Source organism: Ascaphus truei, chromosome 5 (assembly GCF_040206685.1).
Source record: "Ascaphus truei isolate aAscTru1 chromosome 5, aAscTru1.hap1, whole genome shotgun sequence".
Classification (NCBI taxonomy): domain Eukaryota; kingdom Metazoa; phylum Chordata; class Amphibia; order Anura; family Ascaphidae; genus Ascaphus; species Ascaphus truei.
This window is the reverse complement of record NC_134487.1, coordinates 192,524,678-192,543,996: the sequence shown is the minus strand read 5'-3', so window position 1 is coordinate 192,543,996 and position 19,319 is coordinate 192,524,678. Positions and strand designations below refer to the sequence as shown.

The window sequence follows — 19,319 nt, the reverse complement described above, 5'->3', positions numbered from 1 at the left end:
TTTGTACCACCTTGAGTTTAGTGGGGCGTGGCCAATCTAAGACCGCCTTAACCTGTGTTGGATCCATTGTAAGGCCCATACTGAAAATAATGTAACCAAGGACTGCTGTGGAAGTTTGGTGAAATGGCATTTCTTGATCTTGGTGAATAAATGGTTCTCCTGGAGTTGTAGGAGTACCTTGTAGGAGTACCTGCTTGACATGATTAATGTGTTCATATAGGTTTTTGAGAAAATCATGATGTTGTCCAGGTAAACGACTACAAACTGATTGAGCAAGTCTCTGAATATGTTGTTTACAAAATCCTTGAAGACAGCTGGAGCATTACAAAGCCTGAATGGCATAACAAGGTACTCATTGTGCCCATCGCGAGCGTTAAATGCCGTTTTACATTCGTCCCCTGTCTTATCCTCACCAAATTGTAGGCCCCCTGGAGATCCAGTTTGGTGAAGACGTTGGCACCCTGTAAGCGGTCGAAGAGCTCTGGGATTAATGGCAAGGTGCCACGGGGGACCAGGTTTATCAACACATTTATGCAGGGATCATATGATTGCGCAAAGCAAGGAAATAAAATACATTGTAATTTATTTCACGAAAAGACATACAATGTTTCACAATTACAGTCAAAATACACTTACTGGGACGGGGCAAATGAAATAATTTGTTTTCAGAATGAAATCTTGTAACATAAAGTCTGTAGGAGTAATTTCCCAGGAGCTGAAATTACTCGCAAAAAAGCCTCGGTCCGTTCTCAATCTACCACTGCTGTAATGGCACTTGGAATCTTGATTAAACTTAAGATGAATCTGGTGCATCTGATTCCCGATGGGCTGCAGGAATTCTTATAGGGTTCAGAACCCTATACCTAACAAGTGCAGCCAATCTATCCGTAGGAATAACTTTTCCCACCTATCCTGGAGTTGCCAATACTTCAGAAACCTGGCAGGAGTGGCTTCCTATTCTGCTAAGGGCATGCGCCAACCTAGCACCTTTGCCACTTAGCATATGGGACCCAGCTCCTCTACCTGGCGACAGTATGTCTGGGCTGGCCACCATTTGCCAAATGGCTCAGACTACACTAGAATGGGGGTACTTGAGGTATCCTTCCCAACCTAACACCTCAGAAACTCTGAGACTTTCAATTCCGGACTGTAACAGACATTGTGGCAACAAGCCAGAAGTTGCCTTAGAAGTCTGGAGCTGTAGATTCCTCAGCTCATTTACAGTGAGACACTGCACACATACTAAGTGGAGTCCTATAATAAAATTAGTGTTTCCCTGCCTCCGGTGTTCTGAATGAAAGTCCAACTATTCCTATCATGTTTAATACACTAATGTAGGGGGATTTTCATTCATCAATTTTTATGAAACGCTATAAAAATTGAGTTATGATTGTTTTATATTTTTCGACCTGATCTATGCGGACGGCCAGTTTCAGAGCGCTATGGGGGTCTTCCTAACAGAAGTTTGCAAAAGCCGCTTTTTATTCTATAAGCGCTGGACTTAAAAACATTTCACTCTCGCCACCTTATACATGGTGGGAGAGACTCCGAACCTTATACTGGGGTCTGGGCATTTGGGCATATACCGGGGGACCCTTGAATGTGATTTATCCCCCTGCCGTCTTACAGTTCTGGTCTGTGCTAAAAAGCAGGGAGACCTGGTGGTGAGCCGCCTAACTGCTTCCTAGGGAGGATTTTGTGGTCTGTGTCTTCATGTCCCCAGGAATCTGGTAGGATTCCTGGGTACATTTTTGGGGTAGCCAGCAACTCTGGTCCCCTTCTACCCAAACACACCCGACAACATTTTTACCGTAAAATCGTCCGTGAAACTCACACGCTGCGAATCTCCACTGGTTGGCACTATTTGAACAGTAAAACACACAAATTTTTAATTACAATGCAGTTCACATGCCATAACTGGGTTGACGAGCTGACACTTCAAACTCCCCAATATGGTTCAGGGGGACCTAGCCAGGCATAATACCTTTATTTTTGGCCTGGGTACCCCCTCACCATCACACAAGGGATACCGTTTATTGGCCATAATCTTATTGAGACCGCTGTAATGTATACATGATCTCTGGGATCCGTCCTTTTCTTCACCAAGAAGAAGCCCGCTCCAGCTGGGGAAGAAAACTTCTGAATAAATCCTTGTTGTAAATTCTCCATAATGTAGTCCTCATGGCCTTAGTCTCCGGGACAGTTAGTGGATATGAAGATCCTCTGGGAGGTATCGATCCAGGTAGTAGATCAATCGGACAGTTGTAGGAGTGATGAGGCAGCAAGACTTCGGACCAGGCTTTGTTGAATACATCTTTGAAGTCAGCATAGCACCCTGGCAATTTTACGACCATCTCCTGGAAGAAGAAAGCTCGCAGACACTCCTGAGGGGCATAAAACAGGACTCAATGCAAAAAGAGCCCCACAAAACAGGTTGCTTACCCATCCAGTCGATGTGTGGGTTGTGTATCTGTAGCCAGGGGAGGCCAAGGATCACATCCAAGGAAGGAGTGTGAATGGCATCTAGGAAGATCTCTTTGGTTTTGACTGTTGAAGTGAGAAGACAGAGCGAAGGTGTCTGACGAGAGATGAAGGCTGGCTGCAGAGGTCAACCGTCGATGGCCACTAGTCCCATAGGGCACTCCTTGGGAACAAGCGGGTTGTTGCTCCTTTCTGTGAACCCCTGGTTGATAAAATTACCTCCTGACCCAGAGTCCACAAAAGCCTGTGTAGAGACCTGAAATCCCTCGCCGGAGAGCGAGATGGGAAGAAAAATCCTTGACAGGGGTCTTTCTGTGATGGAGGCTATGGCTATGGTTCCCAAAGTGGCTCTCCTAAACCTCACTGGGCTTTGGTGTTTCCCGGGTTCAGGGGACATAATCTGGACCAGATGTTCGGAATCCCAACAATATTGACAGAGTGCTGCGGTGCGTCTGCGTTGCTTCTCTGCCGCTGACAATCGGTTGGCACCCAACTGCATGGATTCTGGGGGATCGAGAGAAGAAGGTTCCTGATGACTGACCTGAAGTGAAGAATGGTCCCCTTGTGGAGAAAGAGTGTGGAGGCGAGCTCTCTCAGCTTTTCTCTCTTGCAGTCGCTGATCCACTCTGATGCACACGGCAATGAGTTGCTCGAGATCGGTGGGACATTCCTGGGTGGCGAGCTCATCTTTTAGTGTCTCGGGAAAGGCCTTGCCAGAAGGGCGCAGATAGAGCCTCATTATTCCATGCGGTTTTGGCAGTGATGGTCCGGAACTCCAGGGCTTACCTGGCCACTGGACAGCCTCCCTGGGAAAGGTGAAAGAGAGAAGACGCAGCTGTTACCTTCCGAGCGGGAGTATCGAAGACCTTGCGGAACTCCCAAGCAAAGAGTCCGATGTCCTGGGTGATGTCCAATCGCTGTTCCCAGATGGGGGATGCCCAAGCCAATGCCTCATCTGTTAGGAGAGAGACGATGTAGGCCACTTTGGACCTGGGAGAAGGAAATCGAGACGGGGTGATTTCAAATTGTATGAAACACTGTGACAGGGGAGGGGTGCCAAGCGAGTAATAAAGGGGTCACCCCCATTAGGCACCCCCTTCCACCGTCTGGGAAGTGAGGGGTTAATCCGAAATGTACTTACAATACATATGTTCCCCTGCTTCACAACCAAAAGGTACATCCCTTGGTTATCCTATTCCCACATTTAGAGGGAATTAGTGTATTATTATTCATCTGCCTCATGGCAAACTGTTTTATTTGCTAGATGTGTATATTGGTACAATTATTGGAGTTTGTACCTTTGCAGTGTATGCAGCAACCACATACACTGGGATCCAGGTGGGAGGGAAAGGGTTAATGTTAATTTGGTGTTTATGGCCCTTTGTCCCTTTTCCCGCCTTTGCAGGCTCCATTTTGCAGTCTCTCCATAGGTCGCCATTACAGCCCCATATAACCCTACGGAGATTCCGGCGATTTGGGCCTGATATCGTAGAAGACCTGCAGGTGGCGCTCGAGAGGAGGAGCGGCGGTTCCCCATTGAAAGTGAATGGAGTAAGGCATTTCAATGGGGATGCCTGGAAGCCGACCTCCGGAGACGAGCTGGCTGCCAGCCAGACCACAGACCGCAAAAGCGGAAACATTATCTTGAAGAGAGCTTTGATCACTCCCAGGTCGAGTTCAGGTTCAATTGGCATGGGAAACGTAGGTTCTAGGGCACCCAGGAATAAAATTATTTTTGCTCCTAGACCCTAGGAACCCCCTCATTCGACCCCAACCAGGTCCGAGAGTTAAAGACCCCGGTAAAGGGTTGCGCTCGTTACGAGGGATGCACCATTGATCGTAATGGCGGAGAAAGCCACGTGGCTTTCAAGCACTAAGTGGAAAACAGGGTAAACTGAAAACCCATAACTCCAGTTCCGTGGGGACCAGGGGGTTGGGATTTGGCAAGGATGTAGTCACTGCTCCGGCATGACTGCATAGCACTTTCGAGCCCTCCCCCTCAACCGAACGGAGTAGGGTTAACTGTTAAAAAGTGTGTGTTTCCCATTGACTTCAATGGTAGCGGAGGTCCCATTGAATCCTATGGCAGCGCCGGCCATATTGATTCTAATGGAGGAAAGCCGCGCGGCTTTGAAACGGCTAATTCCGAAAGTGTGTAAAGTTAAAACCCATATCTCCGGTTCTGTGAGTACCAGAGGGCTGGGATTTTGGTAGCATGTAGTCACTGCTCCGGCATGACTGCATGGCAATTTCCAGCCCTCTCCGATCAACCAGACAGAGTATGGGTAAATGTGAAAAATGAGGTTTTCCCATTGACTTCAATGGCGGAATTGCTCTATTGAAAGCCTATAGCAGCGGAGCCCATTGATTTCAATGGAAGAGTGAAATACAGTGATTTCTTTTAGCTTATAGCAGAGAATCCTGCATTAAAGTTAATAGGGGATTTTAACTTGTTTTTTATATCTCCGGTTCTGGGGGTTGTGGAAGGCTGACATTTGGCCATTATGGCAAGGGTCCTCCGGCATGAGGACCTGGCAAGTTTCAGCCCGCTCAGACCCAGAGAACGGACTATTTTAATATATGTTTAATTTTAAAAATGTACTCGGCATCCCTGGTATTTCTAAGCCAGCGAAAGCCACTGGCCCAAAAGGAATGTTAACTGCTACAGGGCATCAGGATGTCTGAGGGAAACCCATGTATGAAAGGTTCACCGCCCTGGATTAAGAGTTCTATGACAAAGGAGAGCAGGAAATGGTGGAGTGTTGTGTTTCACACCTTGAGACAAAGGTTTTCCTGTGAAGGGACACAAAAGGCAGACTGGGAGACGCCTAGCCTTTTGGGAGGGGGCTAGGGAAATGAGCCCTGATTAGAATAATACCCACCTCTGTGGGCAGGTACTACCTTGCTTCTCATGTGAGGTGGCAAGGGATAATTGGGTGGAGGTAATTGATAGCCAATGCCTTGCACCCAATGTTAAGGTATAGGGGTGGAATTCCATATAAACCAGTGTAAACCCTATACCCATCGTCTTCGTGGAGTCTTCGTTAGAACATCTGAATGATACATGATTGCCTGAATAATTGCCAATCCAGATCCTGATTGCTTCATTGCCCAACCCTAAGTACGGGATATATTATTGTATGTTATTTGTATAATCCTGTGTGTTCACCTTCTTTAAGGAATAAACTATATTTATTATAGCTAAGTCGTGTTCAATTCAACTCAGAGATTTTGATGTATATTATAACCCTTCACAAGTTACCGTGGCAAACACTGGTTTAAGAAGCCTCGGCAACCATGGGAGTCCCCTGCATAGCGATTGGGTATTGGAAGACGGGGTTCGGAGTACTGGGACAATGCTATGGGAGCAGTACTGAAGCTGGTACCAGCAGAGTCAGCGGGGGCCGCAGAAGGTATCCGTGCCTGGGCAGTAAGGGTTAACAAATTCTCTTGCAAGAGATTCATTCGCTTGTCATTTTGCTCTAAGTATTTTTCAATACTTGAGCATGCTAGCGTACGTGCTCAAGACTCGCCCTGTGACAGAGAGGGAGTACATAGGCCAATAATAAAAGTGTTATGTTTGGCTGGGTTCCCCTGAGCCATATTGGGGGGATTGAAGTTTCAGCTCTGCAACCCAGTTATGGCATGTGCACTGTATTTCAATAAAGATGTATGTGTGTGTTTTACTGTTCCAGGAGTGCTAACAAGCGGAGATTCGCAGGGTATGGGTTTCAGGGGTGATTTTACGGTAACATTTTGTCAGTGTGTGTTTGGGATGAAAGGGGCCAGACTTGCTGGTTACCCCAAAACATGTACTCAAGAATCCTACCAGATTCCTGGAGACATGAAAACACAGACCACCGGACAAAATCCTCCCTAGGAAGCAGTTTGCAGCTCATTGCCAGATCTCCCTGCTTTAGCACAAACCAGAAAAATAAGACCGGGCAGGGGGAAATAACATTCCAGGGTCCCCCAGTATATGCCCAAACCCCCAAAACTCAGTATAGGGGTTCAGTGTCTTTCCCACCAGGTATAAGGTGGCGAGAGGAAAAATGTTTTTAAACAGCGCTTGAGGGATAAAAGCGGCTGTGTGCTAACTTTGGTTAGAAAGCTCCTAGCGCGCTAAAACTTGTTGTGCACGTAGTTCAGTGAGAAACATGAAAAAAAAAACATAGCATAATTTTATACGTTTGTATAAAAATTGATGAATGAAAGTCCCCCTAAAATAGTATATCAAACATGTTAGGCACATTTGGGCTTTCATTCAGACCACCGGGGACTGGAAATGACTCATTTATTGTAGACCCCCCCCCCTTAGTATGCGTCTAGTGACTCACTAAAGCAGATAAGAATGTGCCGCTCCGGACTTCTAAGACATCCCGCTGGCTTGGTGCCACGATGTCTGTAAAAGCTCGGAGTTGAAAGGGCTCAGTGTCCCCAAGGTGTTAGTCGGGGAGGGGATCCTCAAGTATCCCCCATCCTAGTGTAAAGTCCGAGCAGTTTAGCAAATGGTGGCTAGCCTCATATGCTAAGAGCAAAGGTGCTAAGTTAGCGCATGCTCTTAGCAGAATGAGACGCCCCCTCTGCCAGGTTTCCAAAGTATTGGCAACTCCAGGATAGGTGGGAAAACTTATTCCCACAGAGGGATTGGCTGCACTGGTTAGAGATAGGGATTTAAACTCTATAAGAATTTATGCAGCCAATCGGGAATCAGATTTACAGTTCCAGCTAAGAAACATCTAAGATTTCGTAAAATACCAAGATTCCAAGTACCATTACAGTGGTGGCAGAACGAAAGAAGCAGCTCCGTCGGAGTACACAGCAGTTGCAGGTAGCGCTGCTGACCGCGCCCCGTTTCAAGCCATTTTGCGAACAACTGCCGCTCCTAGGAAATTGCACTGAGCACAACAAATTAGTCAAATAAATTGCCATTTATTCCATAGAAACAGACGTACACACGTGGATTACAAAATACGGAAGAAAACACACTTACTGGGGTCTGGGATAAAAAACTAGACTTTCCATGATGAAATGGCACATAAAATAAAGTCTTTAGGTTGACTTGTTCCAAAGTGTCCAGGAACTCAAATCGGCATGAAGTTCCTGACGCCACCGCTTTATCCGCTCTGGAGATACTGAAATTCCTTGACCGGGATATAGTACCAAACGTCTTGGTACTCTTTTCGGCTTTCAATCCCATCCACGACTGCAATTCTCAGAAATTGGCCCCAAAAAGTGGGACTTTGAAAATTTCTTGCCTTGAAATTTCTGAAGCCGGCTCCCGTCTATTTCTCCAAGAGCATCTTTTGGTGATTTTTAATTTGCCGCTGCTGTCTTGGTGCTTAGAATCTGAGACCGGATTGACTGCTTGCTTTCTAGTATTTCAGTCCCATTCATGAAATACTCCAGCCAATCCGAGCGTGGGAGAATTACTACCAGCCAATTAGAGGTTTGCCAGTCTATTGAAGCCGGGCAAGGATGGATTTGAAATCTGACAGGGGAATGCGCAAACTTGGCACCTCTGCCACTTGTGAGTCAGAAGCCACCTGTGGAGTTAGGCGTCTCAAGGTCTGGTCTGGGGGAATGGTAGTCCGATGACTTTATTTGTGCCAGGACAAGGGTACTTGAGTCTGACTCCTCCGCCCAAATGGCTTTAACACCATGTCAATCTATGTGGCTTTCATGTCTTGGACCCAAGCAAACTCAGTTGCACCAGGCTTGGTAGCCACAGGGTCTCTCGGAACCACAGACTTTGAAATCTTCAGCTCATATACAGTGCATAAACCTATACCATTATACACAATGTCAGAAATAAAAATATTTCACAATTTTGTCTAATTCCTTCTTCTCTTACCTTTGACTAAAATGATGTGCACGCTCAGTTTCAGCGCTCCTATACCTTCCTATAAGAAAATGTGTAAAAAGTTGAACTAAATAATGCTTAGGTTCAATCCCAGAGTTACTTTTCTAAAACACATAGGAATTTGGACATAGACATAAAATCAGCTTGCCACCTTATCAATGGTTAAAGCACCCCAGAACCTCTATACATGGTTCTGGTGATTGGGGCATATACTGGGGGACTCTCATTAACCTAAGGACCCCTGACTGCACCGGGGTACACATATCCCTATGTCCTCATTTTACATTTCTGGTCTGTGCTGAAGCAGGGAAACCTGGTGGTGAGTCATGCAACTGCTTTCCAGGGATGATTTTGACCAGAGGTCTGTGTCTACATGTCCCCGGGAATCTGACCTGATTCCCTGACACATTTTTGGGGTGGCCAGCAACTCTGGACCCCTTCTAGCTAGACACATTCCGACAATACTTTCACTGCAAAACTCACTCTAAAACTCATAGCCTGATAATCCCCACTGGTTAGCACTCCTGGAAAGGTAAAACACACATACATTCTTTATGACAGTACAATGCATGTGCCATGATGGGGTTCAAGAGTTGACACTCTAATCTCCCCAATATGGCTCAGAGGTAACCAGCTGGGTATAAGACCTTTATTTATGGCCTAGTTAAACCCTCACCATCACACACACATGGATCAAAAAATCGCCCAGATGCATTTTGTACCACGCAGGGTATTTTGACAAAGTACCCTGCGTCGTACGAAACACATCAGAGCGGTTTTTGGATCCATGTGTGTTTTTCTAATTTTTTCTGAGTTGAGCTCGGTGTTTCATTACCAGGTTAGCAGTGCACCGCCCTCTTCCCCTTCTAACTCTAGTTATACACGTAAATTAAAAAATTTCAATTATTAATATATTATTATTATTCTTTTCTATGTGTAAGATCTGTAAGATGTTTCTTGTTTTTTTTTTGTTTGTTTTTAAGGTGCATATCCACTTACAACGATGAGATAAGTGAAAAAATGAGTGCACAAAAAAGTGCCAGTGTCGCAATGTGATGTTATAATACAATGTGTGAACAAATAAAAGTGAATAACCATAAAGTCCTGTGAACCATAAAAGTTCAACTTGCTGCCTACAAAGTCCCACTGGCTGTCTCACAACCAGTTATGATAATGCAAAACAAAACAGACCTTTCTGGTGCTATGGTATGAGGTACAGTACTCAACTTGTACAACATGAATTAAATGTCACTAGCGATGAATCCAAACCTTCAGAAGACTTTTCACCTCAAGAGAAGGAGACAAAAACATAGAAAACACTTCTATAGTGTATTATCCAAGGGATAAATGATTGATTAGTGTCAAGGATAGTGGCATAAAAAGATTTAATACTCCATGTGGAGAATAATTGAAATTCAATCTAAATTAAAATTGTGTACTGCTGCGGCCGAGTTTATTCGAGCATTTGCCCGTTCTCGGCCACAGCAGTTACCTGGCGCGCGCCGGAGGGTGCCGGGCGCGCGCCGAAGCAGCGGAGGAGAGGCCCGCCGATCGCGGCTTCCCCCTCTCCTCTCCGGGTCCTCCGGGTCCCCCGGAACCCCCTGCCGCCGTCCCCCACATCGCGGGACACCAGGGCTCCCTCGGGGAGCCCTGGACGCGCGTGCAGGGGGCGCAGGCACCCGATGACGCGTGACCGCGCATCGGTGACGCGCGGCACGCCGAGGGGATGCCACTTGCAAGCCGGGAAATCTCCCGGCTTGCGGAACTGGCCACACTTCAATAAAGTGTGTCGCCAGTGTACATGAGTACATGACAAATGAATATGTACATATAGTCCCTTGGATAATACACTATGGGAGTGTTTTCTTTGTTTTTGTCTCCTCTTGAGGTGAAAGGTCTTCTGAAGATTTGGATTTATCGCTAGTGACATTTATTTCATGTTGTACAAGTTGCGTGCTGTACCTCATACCATAGCGCCAGAAAGGTCTGTTTTGTTTTGCATTAGAACGATAAGATACCTTGTTTTGGATTTTTCATTTTTAGAGAACATCTTATTTCATATTAAGCATGACCTGTTATGAGCATTTCCAATATTTTAGAGTCCTAATTTAAAACCAGAAGTTCTACCTATTTCCTTCAGTACCTAAACCCATTGGATAACCCCATTAAGCGTATACTGTAAAATTAATCTAAGACAAAAGGAGTGGGCTTGTTACAGTAAGTGTATAAAAAAATCCACTCACTGACTAAGCTTTGCAGGGCAATATCAACAAGGCTAACCTAGTCTGCAGAAAGTAGGCAAGTCGGATCCTGAAAATAAACCCACAAAATTAAGAACTGGCCTTCGCATAGCTTGGTAAGTCTAGCCCTTCAATACAGTTTCTCCTCCATGCATAGCCATTTAAAGCCTTAAACTGTCTTTTCTACCCCATTGCTTACAAATGCACTTTTTATTGCCATTCTCTTAATAGTGATTTCATATACCGTATGAATTCAACCCTCTGGAAATGAACTCAATCACAGCTAAAATATTCCCCATAAACTTTTAATAAATCTGAAGCTCTTTTCTATTTTTCTTCTCCAAAAACTGATACTAAAAGAAAATAATAAAATACATTTGGGTAAAAATTGTATCTTTTAATGATTAGCTGATATAAAAAGGCAACAGCAAGCTTTTAGGGCTACTAAAGTCCTTTTATTTGGCAAGTGGAAGCATCACCAGCGCCAGAAGACCTTACAGCCCATTCTCTTGAATAGTTTGTGAATCTTCTTCTGGGGTCAGAAGGTGTCATATGGCAGTGAACCTCTTACTTAATATTGTTTTTAGTGTTTTATTTTTTTCTGGAAAATGTCATTTAGACAGATTTACTAAACCAAAAAAGCCGTTTTGCTCACATTACTGGCATTGACATGAACAGCAGTACCTCAAGCAAATATGCTTGTTCAGTTCAGAAAATCTGGTCATCATATGAAATATTAGTTTTATTTATTTTTTATTTTAGGCTACTCATGGACAGTAATGGGCACATCTGTATATGTATTTATAATGTGCAGAAGTCAGATGATGGATGGTATACTATATCTGCTGTAAATGAAGCCGGGATATCAACTTGTCATGCTCGCCTTGATGTTGGAAGTAAGACACATTTTAATTTATAGGGACACATAAATAAAGTACAGATGATCCAGGCTTCATTGTCCCACAAAAACACAACATATCCCATTTAATGCAGAATGTCACAATTTTTCCCTATGATTTAATGGCAGTGTTGGAGCAAAATATCACAATATATAAAAGGGAATAATGAAGCCTGCAATGCCTGTTAACCAGCTTATTATTTTCCAAGAGCTATCGGCATAATCACTAAATTAATGATATACATAAACAATGGGCTTTAGTCAGTTCATTTTGTTAAAGTAATGTCACCGTTTATTCGGATTAAATTAACAGATAATGAAACAATTTCCCTAAAAGACATGATACAAGTTCATTTAATTATCTTTTATACATTTTGTAATATACTAAGCAACCCACGACTAGCTGGTCACTAAGAGCTACTAATGGGTTAATATGGTTGTGACGGTAGGGGGTAGCCAGTCTTCATAATAAAGGTGAAGCCCGGCTGATTACCCCTGAAAACTGTGGGTCCCTGGTAGCTATGTAGCATCATAAGCCAGGGACACTGTGTGTATCACCTAAAACTTGTCCTCATTGTGTGTTACTTTTTTCCTGTTATGTAATAAACATGGGATTTCAGTAGTGGGAGTTTCAATGGGGATTTTTGTGTCATAATGTATTTAGATTCTGTGTAAGAGTTCAGGGGACAAAGTTACCGGCAGTCACGTAATTCTCCCCGACGTGCAGGCAGGGTCTGCGGATACGCAAGGTGAATTATACCAGGGCTACACAGTGTCACCCAGAAACTTCGTTTTCGACCCCAAGTATCCCAGTCCCATTTTTCCCACATTTATAATGTTCCCCAAAGGTTACAAGTTTATTAAAACAGTGTATTATTGTCATGGGAGACCAGATATTTACACCTTTATACCAGGATCATTCACTGAGCAAAACAAGATAGTAAAACAAATGGTCTATTATTCCATAGAAACAGATGTACACACAGTGGATTACAAAATACAGCAGGAAACACACTTACTGGGGGTCTGAGCTACAAAACTAGACTTTCCTAGGTGAAATAAGAAGTAAAACAAAGTCTTTAGGTTGAACGGGATTTGTTCCGAAATGTCCTGGAGCTCAAATCGGCATGACGTTCCTGATGCCACCACTGTATCCGCTCCGGAGATGCCGAAATCCTTTGACCAGGAGATAGTACCAAAAGTCATGGTACTCTTTTCGGTTTGCAATCACAGCCGCCACCACTGCGTTCTATTCTCAGAACTTGGCCCTGAAAAGTGGAACTTGAAGCAGGTTCGCTGCTACACTGGCGACACACTTTATTCGAGCTTGGCTAGTCCCACGAATTCGGGTATACCCGGGTGTATTGAGGTTTGTGACTGTTTTCTGCCCGAGTGCATTGAGTTATTTTCCAAGCAGGGATTGAAGCATTTTATTCCCGCTGGCTGCAATACTGCACAGTATATATATATATATACTGCATTACAATTCATGAATTTATGCCATCTGGTAGACACGCGAAGCATTGCAGCCTATTAAATCCTAATCATTATCATTTAACAGATCAGCCGCCCATCAGCCAGGCATGAACCCAGCCTGGGAAGGCAAATGCAACGGGGCTTGTCAGAGGTGAGGAGTGGCGCATTCCAGGTATCTGCCAGGTACATACCGGGTATTTGCTCGAATAAAGTGTGTCGGTGCAGTATTTCTCCCATAGCATCTTTTGGTGATTTTGAATTTGCCGTTGCTGTCTTGGCCCTTTGAATCTCTCAAAACGGATTGGCTGAGGAATTCTTATAGTATTTCAGAGTTCATTCATGAAATACTCCAACCAATCCAAGTGTGGGAAAAATCCTACAAACCAATCAGAGTGTTGCCAGTCTATCCAAGCTCGGATTCGGAATCTGACAGGGGCATGCGCCAACCTGGTACCTCTGCCACTTGTCAGTCAGAAGCCACCCGCGGAGTTAGGCTCCTCAAAGTCTGGGCTGGGCAAATGGTGGTCCGATGACTTTCATTCATCCCAGGACGTGAGTACTTGAGGCTAACTCCGCTGCCCATATGGCTTTAACACCTTGGCAACCTCTGAGGCTTTCATGTCCAGGACCTGAGCTGACTTGGTGACACCAAGCTTGATAGCCACATTGTCTCTCGGAACCATGGACCTGGAAGTCCCCAGCTCATAACTCCATGCACAAGCATATATATACCTATTAAAACACCATGTAATAAAATATACTTTTCACATATTTTTTCTAAGTCCTTTGGGTAGAATGAAAAAAACACGCATGTTAATTTTCACTGCTGTTTTTCTATACACTGAAAATAGACTTAGGTTTCTTAAAAACCCTTGCCACCTCAAAGATGGTTGGAGTACCCCAGAACCTCTTTACTGGTTCTGGGTAACCGGGCATTGAACTGGTGATCCCTCTGTGACTGGACTGGGGGGACCCCGGTACCATTCTGGGGATACTTTACACCCCTATGCCCGCTTACATTTCTGGTCTGTGCTGAAGCAGGGATGTAACGGGAGACCAGGTTTATTAACACATTTATACCGGGATCATATGATTGAGCAAAGCAATGAGGTAGAATAAATTGTAATTTCTTTCCCGAAAAGACATACACATAATGTTCCACAATTACAGTCAAAATACACTTACTGGGACGGGGGCAAACAAAAGAATTTGTTTCCAGAACGAAATCTTGTAACATAAAGTCTGTAGGAGTAAATTCCCAGGAGTGGGAATTACTCGCAAAAGCCTTGGTCCGTTCTCAAATCTGCCGCTGCTGTACTGGCACTTGACATCTTGACGAAACTTAAGATGAATCTGGTGAATCTGATTCCCGATGGGCTGCAGGAATTCTTATAGGTTCAGATCCCTATACCTAACAAGTGCAGCCAATCTCTCCGTGGGAATAACTTTTCCTACCTAACCCGGAGTTGCCAATACTTCAGAAACCTGGCAGGGGTGGCTTCCTATTCTGCTAAGGGCATACGCCAACCTAGCACCTTTGCCTCTTAGCATATGGGACCCAACCCCTTTACCTGGCGACAGTAAGTCTGGCCTGGGCAACCATTTGCGAACGGCCCGGACTTCACATTAGGATGGGGGTACTTAAGTTACCCCTCTCCACCTGACACCTCAGAGACAATTAACCCTTTCAACTCCGGACTTTTGCAGACATTGTGGCATCAAGCCAGCAGGATGCCTTAGAAGTTAGAAGTCCGGAGCTGCACATCCTCAGCTCATTTACAGTGAGTCACTACACGCATACTAAGTGGGGTGCTATAATAAATGAGTGTTTCCCTGTCTCTGGTGTTCTGAATGAAAGTCCAACTATTTCTATCATGTTTAATACACTAATTGAGGGGGACTTTCATTCAGCAGTTTTTCTGAAACGCTATAAAAATCGAGTTATGGTCGTTTTATATGTTTTTACCTGAATTATGCACACGGACAGTTTCACAGCGGTGTGAGCTTCCTAACAGAAGTTAGCAAAAAGGCCACTTTTAATTCTCTAAGTGCTGGACTTAGAAACATTTTCACTCTCGCCACCTTATACCTGATGGGAGAGACTCCGAACCCTTATACTGGGTTCTGGGGGTTTGGGCATATACCGGGGGACTCTTGAATGTGATTTATCCCCCTTCCCCTGTCACAGGAGACCAATGCGTTTAACACCAAAATAACTGGACCCTTTGATTGAGCAAACAAGAGATAAAATAAATTGCTTAATTTACAAAATATTACTAAAATACACTTACTGGGACGGGGCAAAACAAAATCCTCTACTTCCAGAATGAAATCTTTAGAAATAGAGGCTCTAAGCACAATTTCCCTGGAGCGGGAGTTGTGCATAAGCAGAGCTTCAAAACAGTTATGGCTAGGGGCGCCGCTCGCAACCCCTATTTATCCGCCGGAGCTACTTGCTTCGTTCTACCGCCGTAGAATTGGTTTGGAAGTCCTTAGTTCTTACAAACTTTAGAAGATGGATACAAAGCTTGGTTACGATGTTACAACTTGGTACCGCACAAGGAATCTGATTTCCCAATCGGCTGCAGGGATTTTTAAAACAGTCAAAACCTATAACATTAAGCTCTGCAGCCAAATGTTGCGTGGGAACTAAATATTCCACCTATCCTCAGGTTGCCAGTACCTTGCAGCACCAGGCAGAGGGCTTATTAGTGTGCTAAGGGCATGCGCGAACCTTGCACCTTCGCCTCTTAGCATACCAAACCAAGCCCCCTTTCCTGGCTACATCTTGTCTACTTCGTCCGGACATCTGGACATATGCTAGGATGAGGGTACTTATATTTACCCCTCCCCACTTAACACCTTACGATGTTGGAAACTTTTTAACTCCGAACTTTTCCAGACAACCTGGGACCATGTCAGCGGGATGTCTTACAACTCCGGGGCTAAATTATGCATGGCTTCCTCATAGGAATTCCCTGCTATGCATCCTTAAAGTATGGTACTTATAATTAAGTGTTTTACGCTGTTCCGGCTGCCTGAATGAAAACCCCCTCACGCCTATAATGTTGGCACAATTAAAAGAGGGAAACTTTCATTCATCAATTTTCATATAACTTTATAAAAATTGCGGCATAACCTTTTTAATGATTTTACTCCAGCAGCACTCATAGCAAAACTCAGCGCTCTAGGACGTTCCTAGACATAGTTAGCTAAACGCTATGCGCTGTGCTGTAAGATGCTGCTTTTAAAAAACATTTTTTCTTTGTGCAGGTTACAGGGAAACATGGGTACAATAACTCATACATTTAACCCATGATATTATTATCACCACCTTAAACCTGGTGGGACACACACAGACATTTTTAATACAATTACAGTTTTACTGCCATTACTGGGTCGCAAAACTGGCACTCTATAATTCCCCAATATGGCTCAGGGTCACCCACCTGGGCATAATATCTTTATTTACTGGCCTGGGTACCCCCTCAAGTGTCTGTGCTGAAGCAGGGAGACCTAACTGCTTCCTAGGGAGGATTTTTTTCCAGTGGTCTGGGTTTTCATGTCCCCTTGTGTGGCTGCAAGCAGCCGGACCCCTTTCATCCAGGGTGGGAAGCAACTCTGGTACCCTTCTACCCAAACACACCCTGACAACAGTTTTACCATAAAATACGTTCTCAAAAGCAGGACTTAGAAAATTTCTGAGTTTAAAATCCTTGAAGCCGGCTCGCGTCTATTCAGAGCATCTTGAATTTGCCGCTGATGGTTTGGCACTTGCAATCTGCACTCCTCATTGGCTGCAAGTTGCCTTATTGGTTTCAGGGTCTACTTCACCAAAATCTACAGAACATGGGAATTCTCCTGCCAGCCAATCACCGATTTGCCGGTTTTATAAAGCCGGGAGGGCACCATTTTTTCGTTTTAAAGTGGCCAACCTGGCACCTCTGCCTCTTTGCATACTGAGCCCACCCATTGGCCAGGTTCCACAGAGACTGGGTTCTGGCAAATGGTGGCCGGATAGCCATGTGCTAGACCAGGATGTGGGTACTCAAGCAGAACTGCAGTACCCCTCCTGATCTAAAACATTGGCATCCCTGAGGCCTTCAAGTCCAGACTCTTCATAGACCCATAGGCACCAAGCTTCCCACAATTCATTCACAGGTTATCAGTACATATACCTATTAAATATAACTCTTAATAAAATATACTGTGTCCTGTCTTCTGTGTGATACAATATATAAGTTCCTTTTCTGGTGTTAGGGATGGAGTGAGGGTATATATTGCCTACACTCACTATCCTCATTCTTGGCACACTTTAGAAATCATTTTTAAAACTTTGTTCACACAATAAATCCTGTTCAGATTTATCACATAACTGGAGCACCCCTTGAACCCCTATACATGGCCCAGGGTACCTGGGTATGTATCTGGGTCCCCTCCTTATACTAGGGACCCTGTAAAAGGGGACTTATCCCTGTTCAGAAATGTGCCTCTAATCCAGCAGTGTGGTGGTTAACTGCTGGTAGACAATTAACCAACACCACCTGGCTGATTACAGGTGTCATAAAGCCTGCCTCTGAGACAGGAAGGGAGATTTTCCTCAGTACTCAAGGGTGCTCACAAGAGGAAAGAGGTCTTGAGCAGAAAGGCTCTGCTGAGATCAAGACACCCAAAGACCTATATTCCTGGACACAAGGGACCCAGGAACCTACCAGAGACTGACATGAAGGGCCACCTGCTTTAAGGTATCTCTTGAGACTTTGGGGAATAGGGTGGTAATGGGATTATCCCTCCAGCCCTGGAGAAAGGGATTGGGGAAGTAAGTTAGCCCTTAAACAGGAATAGGCGTTTGTTGTTTTCATATGTTATGCTGTGTTAAAAGGGACAGGCGCAATAAAGCCTTATTTTAATTTCACCTTAAAAACGGTCTCCATTGCATTCCTCTGCACACATCTCTTACATATGGTGTCAGAAGTGGGATGAGAGGTGGCCCTTGAAGTTCAAAGGGGCCCCGGAGAATGCCTGCGAAAAAAATTGTGCTTTTGCCTGCATAGTTCCTGCAAACAGTCTGAGCAACAAAACCAAAGAAACACATCCAGGCAGCAAAATTGAAATGCCTGTGAAAAATGTTGTGCTTATTTTCCTGCATATAGTTCCTGCAAACAGCCTGAGCAACAAAGCAAAGAATCACATGCAGCAGGGACCAGAATTAAAGGGATACACATCCAGGCAGGAAATCTACACTGCGCTGAAAAAAGCCACAAAACCACAGATGGCTCTTTTCCCCAATCCCAAGAAGAGAGAGAGAGACTGCTGAAGCAGGTAAACCTTACTTGCCTATCACAATAATGTGTAATATGGTTGTTGATAAAGGGCTTTGCCTTCCAGCCATAGTCAGGGTTCAAGAAGTGAGTTAGCGCTCCAGAGGAGCTAGGCTTTGTTTATTGTTTTCTTTAAAAAAAATTGCGCTGAAGCAGTGAATACAGATGGTGACCCACGAGCGGTACTGATTCTGGAAGTAAAGGCTGCCATACCGCATAGGACTACCAGCTGTAAATGGAGTATATGCAGAAAAGTGTGAAAATTGATGCAAGACTGTGCTGAAGCAGGGAAACTTTTTCAGACGGTGACCGACGCAAGGTACTGAATCTGGGAATTTAAAATGGCCACACAGCTGAAGTCAAATACAGACTCTGCAAAAATGGGGAAGAAAATGTATTCCTGGTGTAAAGAACCCCACCACACGGAGCAGTGTCCCTTCAGGCCTTATTCAGATGATGAGAGTGAATGCATGCATAGGACTGCTAATATTGTAAAACTCATCCAAGGGAAGAAAAAGTCTACAGAGATGCCTGTGAGAGCTGCGACCTCTACAAACAAAATAGGCTCACCTGTAGGACTACCACAATATGAGGTTCTAGCAAATACAGTGATAACAGTTGCAATAGCGCCTCCTGAGGTCAGGAAGAAAAATATACCTGGTCGCCCCAAAATGGAGGACAAGATGCGGTGTTCCTGTAAGGAACCCTACCCCACGGAAGAGTGGCCCTTCTGGTCCGATAAGGAGGAAGACATCTCTTACGGGGAACCCGAACTGAATCACACCCACAGAACACCCCAAGAATGGTGGGGATGCCTGAACTCGGTATGAACTGAAAAGACCGCTCTCTATGATGACGAATGTGATCGGCAGGAGGAAGAGCGGGAACAGCAGATCGCTGAATATTTACGCCACCTAACGCAAATGCAAGGAAAACATGGCGGATACAGTGAAGCTGCTGAAATTTCAAATAAAGACGGAGATCCCAGTGTCCCTGATGGGACAGAGTCGTCAAAAACAAAAAGGCGGAAAAAGAAAAAG

The 19,319-nt window shown here is 44.6% G+C and overlaps 1 protein-coding gene across 3 annotated transcripts in view; it reads left to right on the top strand.

The window, feature by feature from the left end:
* Nucleotides 1-19,319, top strand: part of MYOT (myotilin) — a 170,677-nt gene that overhangs the window by 138,052 nt on the left and 13,306 nt on the right. For 2 of the 3 annotated variants that reach the window (XM_075601556.1, XM_075601554.1), the window contains one exon: nt 11,347-11,480. The exons of the other annotated variant lie outside the window; for it this stretch is intronic. In XM_075601556.1, the coding sequence (XP_075457671.1) occupies nt 11,347-11,480 (134 nt within the window). The remainder of the gene's footprint in view (nt 1-11,346; nt 11,481-19,319) is intronic. 3 annotated transcript variants of the gene reach the window in all.